The following is a 10,582-nucleotide window of genomic DNA, read 5'->3' as shown; positions in this document are numbered from 1 at the left end:
ATTCCAAAAACATAGATATGATAGGTTGGATTCAAAACAAGCTCAGAAAGTTAACAAGAATACAGAAAAGCGTGCTTTCCTGCTTAGCACAATACGCTACCGCGCTAATCTGGCGTGTCAATATCACTACGTTTTGCACGTGGGAGGTGAGCGATTTCCTTCACGCGGGGATTGACGAAGCTGTACTGTCTTGGTGAAAAAATACAGTGAGTTCGACAGCTTGACTAAATCATAGACCAAATAGCCTATGACTAAATGTAGTAATTTCGCCTCACGCGACTTGTTTTTATTTCTTTGTTGGGTGGGGAAGAGGGGGTGGGGTCAATAGAAACGCGACAGATGGAGGAAATAGTGGCTTGGCTGAGAGGCGGATGGGTAATGCCTCGGTCTCACATATACGATTTTTCGGAAGTGTCGGGGATAGTTAAGTCGGCTAGGTCGGAAGTGTCGGATGCAAATTCGGCTCCAAATTTCACTCCCGACCTGTCCTTACGACTGATCCGACCATGTAGCCGACAAGCAGACGACAACCACCCGACTTTTGGGCCGACAAATCCGACATGTGTCCAGACACTTCCGACTGCAGTAACGACAATTCCGACTGCAGCTACGACAGGCCCGGCTGAAAAACTTTCGAACAATAGCCGACTCTCACGACCAGTGTAACGACTAAACCGACTAGCTAACGACTGTCCTAACGACAAATCAGACTGCCCTTACGACTAATCCGAACGAAAGGCTATGCTACCGACAAATCCGACCACCCTTACGAGTCTTCCGACTACCGTTACGACTAATCAGAATCGCCTTACGACTAAACCGACACGCTCACGACAACCACCCGACACATTTCTATTCGTCTGAGTCGGGAGGCTCTTCCGACTGTTTTGAAAATTTCAAAACAGTCTGAAGGGCCTTCCGAACTATCCGACTTTTCAAAAACAAAATTGCTAATTCTCACGAACTCTCCGACCTCTTCCGACTACCTAAAGTCGGGTGACATTCGTAGATGTGAGACCGAGGCATAACCCGACAGATGTAAAGAGGGAAAAAGATCGTGGTTGGTGTTGGTGGTGCTGACAAACTGTGAGAATGATTCTCACTGTGCTGTCTTTTGATTTGGACGTTTTGAAGAAAGCGTTGACGTTCTCGCTGTCGAGTCAGTGTATGTGTGTGATGTTGTGTTTGTGTGCCGTGTGTGCGAGTGTATCAGTGTGTGGTGTGTGCGAGCGTACGTGCGTACGTGCGTGTGTGCGTACTTGCCTGCGCGTGCACGTATGTGCTACAGTTAGAAAACCCTCAAGGGATAGAAAGACAAACACAAAAGAAACACACACAATAACAACAACAAAAGACAGTTTAACAAAAAGACACTTTATTCACAAAAATTGCCATTCCAACAGTCGGAACCAGTAATAGGTCATGTGATAGCCCTCTCTGGAATCTGCCGTGGCGCAGGAGGGTAGCGGGGAACTGTCCATGTTGTTTTCTGTGGGGTTGATGTAGGTCCCATTCCAGGGGATGTTACAGGTGGGGGGAGAGGCGTCTTCAATCACGGAGGAGTGGAAGGTGAGGAACACGTGCTGAAGAAAGAAAAATCAGTGTGTTATGGATGGATTTTAAAGCGAAGCTGGGTGGGGGTGGGTTGGTTTTGTAGGAGGGAGTTCTGAGGTGGGTAATTCACTGTAAGAGAATACTGGCATGTTTTTGTGTGGGGATCAAAACAACATACGTACTAGTTGGGGAGGTGAGGGTGAGGGAGGAGTTGTGAGGTGGATAAGTCACGGTGTAAGAGAATACTGGCTTTTGTTTTGTTTTAATAGAACAAAAAAGAAATTTAGTTTGGGATAGGGGGAGGGGTGAGTTGGATACGTTACTGTTAGAGAATACTGACATAATCTTTGGACAAGAAATTGGTGGCAGCCCAAGTGAAGTTGTTTTGATTGTTGCACACTCAGTCGCGACCAGAGAGAGAGAGAGAAAGACTCGAGAGAGAGAGAGAGACACGGAGAGAGAGAGAAAGAGAGAGAGAGAGAGAGAGAGAGAGAGAGAGAGAAAGAGAGAGAGATCTTTGTTCAATGCCCCAGCTTGCCAGAGAGACTGAGAGATAGAGATAGCCGGAGAGAGAGAGGGACAGACAGACAGACAACAGACAGATACACAGTTGGACAGACAACCACTGGCAGTCACTGACCATTTTGCTGTATCCATCGTCGCTGCCCTGTTGGACAGAGAAGTCCAGTGGACCGTGGTCACAGCTGCCCACCTGGATCTGACCGGTCTCGTTGTGTATCATGCCGGCCACCAGGAATGGCGTGGCCACTGTCGCCATGCACCCACTGGACACACCGTCACAACTTGACACGTTACAGTCCAACTTGTCAATTACGACCACCCAAGGTGTCGACCCATAGTGGTCGTTATAGCGGGGTGTTTTGTGGAAAGGTAAAGTCACAAAATCAACGAACTAACCAGAAAGTCCACTTCTGGTTTGACGGTTTGCTTGCTTAATAAGATCACAATTATTTCAACCCCCATCCCACAATCCCCTCACCAGCCCAGGTTTATGACACGCATACGTTTTCGTTCCGTTAACAGTGATTGATTTATTGGTAATTCAATTAATCAGTTAATAACCCATCAATCCATTAATCAAAACATCAAGGCAATCAATCAATCAACCAAACGATTAATCAATCAGGAATGTTCACTCGATCCGTCAATCGGCCAACGAATTAAACGACCATTCAGTCAATAAAAAACCACCCTTAAAAACAGCCACCCAACAACAAACAAACAAACCACCAATTAGGCAGGCAGAGGACGTTTTATGAGTTCCTGTAAATCAATCAGAATATCATTCACTTTACTACAGGAAGGAACAAAGAAAGAAAGAAAGAAACATACATACCAAACACAATCCATCAGTCAGCCGCACCAACTTACTTGGGGTCCCATGTGTCATTGACGGTGACTAAAAACCGAACTCTCACGGTACTCTTCAAAGGGTCTCTCGGCAAGCAAGATGTCATTGAACACATCATGGCCAGTACTGCCACAGTAGCCGAAAGTGAATATGACACGAAAGACATCAGTTTTTGATGATTCACAAGTCACTAACAGAACAGGTAGACCAATGTTAGCGATATCAAGTTCCTTCGTAATGTTTGAGTTAGCAAACACACGCGGAAACACTATTGTGTACTCTACAGTCTCTGGTATTATCAAGCTTGACGGCCTTAGGATAAATGGGCGATTGGTCTGAACAACTGTTCACATTTGCAGATTTGCCAGGTCAGCGTAACAAATATGATCACACAATTTATGTGGCTTTATAGGGAGATTTCCCACACCGAAGAATTATTTCTGATACTTGAAAAAATATAGAATCAAAGTTTTTTTACGTTTTTGTTTTAATAGAATTTCTAGTACCGCACAAACGAAGAACTATATAACCCTGGAACTGCTTTAAAGCCTAAACAAATTCTTCATTAGTCTCTGCACTGAGATTAGTAGCAAGGAAAAGTCACGAAATGAGTTCAATTAAGTTTGATTGTCACGTCGCTTTTTCGAGTACGCACTGGAAAGATGTACATCGATACCATCCATCCGCCTTCCCTCCCCAATACCAAACTGAACAAAAACGAAACAAACAAAGAAACAAAACTAAGAGAAAGAAAGAACATACAAACAAAACCTAAAAAAGTGGTGCGTGCCGCTTTAATCATTGTTCAGAATAGTCCAAGGCCTACAGCGCGTACATTGCACGGACTGACGAGATAAGACACGTACTACTGAGTCTGATTGACCTATAATGACCTTTAAAGCGAGATTAATAAGTTACATGGCTAGCTAACGAAAACAAATGTAGATCGTGCATAAAATCTAAACTTCTCAGACCAAACTTCTCAGACTATGATAGCGTGATAATGATCGATCCGCGACTTGAAGAAGCTCTCTTCTTTGAAGAAGAGGACAAGTCCCAAGAGTGTTTTGTTTTGTTTTTGCGCATCAACGCATCTCTTTCCCTCTCTTTCTCTCTCTCTCAGTCTCTCTCTCCCTCTCTCTCTCTCGACATTTGTATTAGAAGTAAGGATCGGTTGTAAGAAAAGGCGTCGCCTTAAACCTCTATCCTTGAAAAATAAAGTTCCATCTCTCTCCCCCTCTTTCTCTCTCTCTCTCAGTCTCTATCTCTCTCTCTCGCGCGCGTGCATGTGTGTGTGTGTGTGTGATTGCGACACACTGGCTCATTCAAACATCGTCATTGGCTTAATCTGCTTTTTTCAACGCAATGCATACCTCTTGGGATTTACAAAACGCTTTAAAGACGTCTTGTGAGAATATTTTGACACCCCAGGTATCTTTAACAGGACATCTGCATACCTGCATCAGTGTTAGCATTCCGTCCAACAATGTTTGATAACCCCAAATGATCTCTAGTCAAGTACAAATGTAAACAAACCGCTAAGCGTAACTCTGCTCTAATCAGCTCGAGATTGAAAGCGTGTACACTTTGCTTGTAAGTGTTTCTAAATGCTGAACCAATCGTGACATCAGTAAAATAGGGTTTAAGGGATAATTCAGGCTAGTTATGCCCCCCAAATGATTGACTCACTTGCATTGACCTTGGGCCAGCGAAGAATGCGTCTACCAAAAGCAGTAGGCCTATATGCAGTTAGGTAGGCTTACAGCAGGGCCGGACCAAGTTTGTTTGAGGGGGGGGGGGGGGGGGGGGGTTTCCAACTGAAGGCAGGGCGGCCGGTCCAGGGGCCGCCGAGGCCCCGCCGGGTGGGGTGCACTGAGGCGCAACGCCCCGCTCATGGGGGGTCTGGGGGGCAAAGCCTCCGAGAAGCCAAGAAAATTTTGCATTTGTGAGGTCATTTTTTGGTCTTTATCCTTGCAACTGGGAATCAAAATTACACATTTTCAACAGTCACAAAATACTTCAGTGGGAAAGGTATAGGGGCGAGCACTCAATGATCTCACAGTGTGCACTGAGTACAGTCCCTTTCCGAAACATCGGTTCCCCGATAGCGCAGATGATATCTTGTTGCAATCGGTTCTCTGATTTTATTTTCATGCGATCAAGGACCTCCACATTCTTGTTTTTGTTCACAATACAAAGATGGGTAGCTGGTAACCTCCCGAAATGTTTCAGAGTGTACAATAGATCGAGGGAATGCACAAAAAGCTGCCTGAAAGAATTGCACTTTGACCTTAGCATGGGTGCACTTTGACTGTGACCTTAGCATGCGATTCGAATTTTTCATAGACGTTTCTTGCTAAACCAAAGAACTGAGCATAGTAGGAATGAAGGAGGGATAAGCTAGCATCGTAAGAAACATAATCTAATTGATAGTAGTTATGAATGACTGGTATATATTGAATACTAAGTGAAAATCCTACCATCCAGCCCGCCAACACTTCGACTCGAGGGCTCGTATCGTACCACGTGACCGCACGTATACTGAACTTGCCTTAGCTTCCTTCTACGGTGTGAGTTCGCCGATTCGGAGAAGACGATTTCACATTGTTCGGTTTCGTAGCTCCAGAAAAATAGATAAAGAAGATGCCAAAGGAGATTTCCTACACGGGTTAATCTGCACAGTGTCACTGTTTCCAGTGTCTGCGCGCTGTCGAAAGCGCAGTGTCGATCAGGCTACAGACAGACACTAGATCTAGTGTCTGTCTCGCACTCTTGCACCGTGTCACCTATGCTTACTGTGTGTGTGTATGTGTGACAGAGTGATTGAGTTTGTGTTACTGTTTGTCGATTTCTTACGAGTGAGCCTTGAAGGCTTCGCCTCTTGTTACAGAGGGGATGTCACACGCGAAACACACAGATGAGATGAAGCGTTGTGCGTGTTTTCACAGAAATAACGGTCAGTGTCAGCTTGACCCGTCCAGCTATCGCCGGCCTGTGCCAGCCAGTTTGGGGTTGTAAACAACACGACTGGCAGTGCCCACTGATACGGTCAGTGTCAGCTTGACCCGTCCAGCTACCGCGCTGTGTTTGGGTTTGTACTGATAGTATTGCCTCTCTTCAATCGTGACAGGCTCCATAGACTCTAGTTAGGATTCATGGGTCCGATACTACCCTGAATCGGTACCACATCTGCGTCGGCCATTTTTTTCTATCCGTGGTGCCGGAAACCGAGTCACGTGAGTTGATCGTCCGCGTTCATTGGCTGACTACCAAAACGTGTTTTCAGATTTTAGAGCATGCCGAAAACCCAAAACACGATGCGTCTGAAACGCGTTTTGGGGGATGTCACACGGGAAACACGCTGTTTTGTGTTTGTTTTGAAAGAAAACACTGTTTTGTGTTGTGCGTCTGACATGGCCTTAAGATACATGTAAATGAACAGCTAAAGAATGTGTAAATGCTTTGATGTTTACTTCAGTGTTGGAAATTAAAAATATCACGGTGATAGCGCATCAAAAGCAAGGGACATCTTTTCGGGAGGAAATTACATTAATGTTCTACTTTACCTGTCACATCATGGCAATTCAAAATATGTATGGGCAGTCAAACCGAACTAGTTTTAGCAGACATGGTAGGTTATCCTTGTGTTCTGCTCAGACTGGGGAGACGTGAGGATGCAAGTCAATCATACAAGGGCGACAATCGCTTACAAAAATCGCGATAAAGGAATCTTCTTCGTGAGAGATTATCTCTCTTCCAATGCATACGAAATCTCTCTCTGACGATGTAAATTTGTTCTACCCCGTTTGGTTTTCTGTGTGTGTGTGTGCGCGTGTGTGTACGACGATGACAAAACCACACACACAGCCACACACCGTCAAACACTGACATACCGTCAAACGTTTATATACACACTCACGCGAGAACACAGCATCAAAAACATGAATAAATAATAAAGCTGAACGAAAACAGCTAAACCCAAAACATGCAAAAATAGTAATAAAATATCAGTGCAGCACTTTTTTTTGTGTGCGTCACTGTGTGACAAAAAGCTGTCTCGCCAGTTGAATTATTGAACTCTATAACACTTACCGAAAGGGGGGAAGGGTTCATTTCCCGAGCCCGTTTGTTTTTTGAAATGAGGAAAAAAAAAGAACCTGTCCACCCTCATCATGAAAAATGGAACATCTCGAGCCCGTGGGACCACAAGGCACTTGGAGACGTTTCACGAAGTTCGCCATGTTTGGTTTGGTCGTTTTTGGGGGAGAGAAAACCTTTCCATTGCAAAAAATATCTACGACATTGTATCCTGGAGAGTGGAGTTGCGGCAGAAACGTGTTGGAGCAGAAAACGACTGTGTCTGCAAACTGCAAGTGCAACTAAGTGTGTGTTGACTACAGAATGCAAGTTCTCATTACTGAGCGGTAGAAAAACATTATTTTAGTGTCGAAACCGGTTAGATCTAATATTAATAATAATATTTGTTGATGTTCGTGCATGTATCTGGACACATTGCTGTCTTGTTCAGAAAAAAGACGTTTCGTTCTTTTGAGTGTGTTGCTTGATCCGAAGAGGTGCCTGCATATTTAGAACTCCGTACTATTAAAAATTAAGTAACGAAATCAATGACGCTGTTGGAAGGAGCCACATAAATGAGGCCGTCAAAGGGCCGCCAACTATTTCAAGCCGGATATGAGGGGGAAAAATCATCTGGAGGGTTAAGCTATCTGGAAGAATAGATCTAGTAATAGTATGTAAAGTTTCATCAAGGTCTGTCCAGTAGTTTTCTCAGAATCGGTCCACGCACACACCACCACATTCGCCTCGTTTCTAAATCTAATTCTAAGACGCATCATTTTATTTCGGCAGTGAGTCATTTTCAATCAAAATAATCTGTTGACGAGATGTAACTTGTAAGCTTACCAAACAAGATCACGCTAGTCTGCTTTCCAGCTGCCTCAACCGAATTTTCCAGATAGATCTATTTTGGCCGACCCTCACCAGAGAAAGGACCGAACGCAACAGAATTCTTCTTCTTGTGAGGTTTGTTTCGTGCTTTTCCTCGCCGGCAAGAAAAGATACCGTGCACAGAGGAGGCTCGGTACTACAGCAGGCTGACATGACAAGTGTGTACACCCTCTTGGAGCAAGCCCAGGTGAGATGGGCTGGACATGTATGTCGCATGCTGGATCACTGCATCCCAAAGCTCTTTCATGGTGAACTTTGTCAGGAAAAACGTGCTGTTGGAGGGCAAAAGCAAAGATATAATTATAAGGACACGCTAAAAGCCTCTCTGAAAAACCTTGATATTTAGTTCAAATCTTGAGAGCAACATGCCAAAATGGCGTAGCATAAGCTATACTGGTGCCCAGACCGCGGAAAACGGAAGAATCCACATTGCAGAGCAAAAGCGCAAAATCACGCCCTGGATCGTGGAACGCCTAGTTGTGTCCACCGCAGGTGCTACACACTTTTATGTCCCCCGCACGCGGAAGCAGAGTTGAAATATCGCAAAAGAATTGCTCTGTGAAGGTATGTTATGGCAGATCACATTATTTATTATATATATTCTGGAGCAGAATTGCCTAGGCTATAATATTTTACTTCGGTCTTGTTGTGTACTCGTGAACAGTGGCGTTTGATTTTCTGCCGAAGTCAGTGAAAATTATGTTGAGAGGTCTCAATTTCTTACACATTAACCCAGAACTACCATTTGAATCAATTTTCTAATACTCACAGTTCAATCTTCGATACCTTGCAGACTTGTATGCGCGTTTTGGGGCATCAGCATCGCGGATAAGCTGCTCTAATCTAGCGTTATTTTGTGGTACTCGATTCTCAGTGGGTAAGGTCCCCCGCAGACAGACACCAGATGAGGTCCCCCGCATTTTTGCCGGAGTACGTGCTACGCCCCCCTCCCCCCCCCCCCGCATGTGCGCTCTGACATAGCACAACATTCACAGCAAAACTAACCCGTTTGAAGCGTTTTCACTTGACACATGAAGACCAGCGACCACACACTATCTTCCGGGGAGGTGTCTGGGTAACTGATCGACAGTTACCTGGATATCAGTTATCAAGGGAAACAACTTGAGCACTTTTCTGGAGAGTGTACTTTTTTTTACTCGCAAGAACAGCTTCCAAAAATATCTGTGTTCACAGAGAGGAAAAGAGAGAGAGAGAGAGAGAGAGAGAGAGAGAGAGAGAGAGAGAGAGAGAGAGAGAGAGAGAGAGAGAGAGAGAGAGGATAGTATTGAGAAGAAAAATAAGTTCCAAAAGCAGTACGTACGAGGCAAAATACAAACTTGAGTGATCGAGAAGAAGAATACAATAATGTAATTTGTGATTGAAATATCGAATGTGTAAGGTACCAAGCTGAAATGCAATCCCCTAGTCCGGACCAAGTCAAAGATCATGTAACGAACATTGCAAACAAATTGATGAAAAACAGCAGCTGTTACTGTTAGAGTGCCGCCTCAACTTTTGCAAACGGTCAAATATGACGTCATCAAATAGCTCTCAAAAATGTCTGTACCAAGTTTCATCACAATCTATCAAGTAGTTTTCGAGAAAAGCTTTTTACAGACACTGAGACAGACATACACCCACACAGGCACACATACACTGAGCCCAAAAAGTTAAGGCAAAAAAAAAAACAAATTAGGTGTGGTTACCGTAACAAAGCCCCCCAAAATAGGGTAGGAAGGTAGGCAATCACTTTTTTTTTTAAGACTTTTTTTTCTAATGTGTAGCCTACAAATTAAACCTACTCGACAGGGAAATAAGTGTGCGACTCGGGCGCTTTCGCTTTCATTGCGTTTTCTGCACTCGTTCTCTTGGTTTGTTTTTGGTTTTTTTGACAAATGTAATAAAAAGTTATAGGGTCGGCCCCTAAAAATATGGTAGGTCGGGTTACCGTAACCACACCTATTTTTTTTTTAGGCCTAAGGATATTTTTTCAGTGGTATAGCCCAGATGTTAAACAGCAGGGGGTTTTTTTGGTCAGAAATATACGTGTATTTGAAGATCAGTCTTTCTTCTGCTCAAAAATGTGTTTCTGGAATCTGAGCAATATTTGGGTATGACGTTAGAGGTTCGTGACCACACCTACCCTCAAAAATGGCGTTTTTTGACGGCATGATTCACTTTCAACCGTCAAAACGGTAACTTAAAGATTTTAGTCAAGCAGTATGTAAGAAATGTTAAGTCCTTTGTACTGGAAACTTGCATTCTCCCAGTAAGGTCATATATTGTACTACGTTGCAAGCCCCTGGAGCAATTTTTTTATTAGTGCTTTTGTGAACAAGAAACAATTAACAAGTGGCTCTATCCCATCTCCCCCTTTCCCCCGTCGCGATATAACCTTGAATGGTTGAAAACGACGTTAAACACCAAATAAATAAAGAAAGAAAAGCATCTTTGGTAAGTCTGGTCAGCTTATAACGTAAATGTCATTGAACTGAAAAAAGAAATAACTTGGTTTCATATTTGAAAATTTGGCAGTATGTTTCTTGTGAGTCAGAAAGATCTCACCAGGAACCCAACCTTCACCCAGTTAATTCTACACATTAAAATTTAAATGGCAGGTTACACAACGCATAAGAACATGCAACTCAATACACAATGCCAGTACTTGTTATTTACAATTCATACAGC

At 43.8% G+C, this 10,582-nt stretch overlaps 1 protein-coding gene across 1 annotated transcript; it reads right to left on the bottom strand.

Annotated features, from left to right (window-relative positions):
* Positions 1-1,358: 1,358 nt before the first annotated feature.
* On the bottom strand, positions 1,359-3,347 carry LOC138970300 (uncharacterized). The gene is made up of 3 exons (XM_070342783.1): positions 2,947-3,347; positions 2,195-2,339; positions 1,359-1,583 (listed from the first exon to the last, which is right to left on the bottom strand). Exons 1-3 carry the CDS (start codon positions 3,090-3,092, stop codon positions 1,380-1,382), a joined length of 495 nt encoding a protein of 164 aa, XP_070198884.1. The 5' UTR covers positions 3,093-3,347; the 3' UTR covers positions 1,359-1,379.
* Between the last annotated feature and the right edge of the window lie 7,235 nt (positions 3,348-10,582).

This window comes from Littorina saxatilis, linkage group LG7 (assembly GCF_037325665.1).
Source record: "Littorina saxatilis isolate snail1 linkage group LG7, US_GU_Lsax_2.0, whole genome shotgun sequence".
NCBI classification, from domain to species: Eukaryota; Metazoa; Mollusca; class Gastropoda; order Littorinimorpha; family Littorinidae; genus Littorina; species Littorina saxatilis.
Note: the sequence above shows the minus strand (reverse complement) of the source record. Positions and strands in the feature narration are given on the sequence as shown.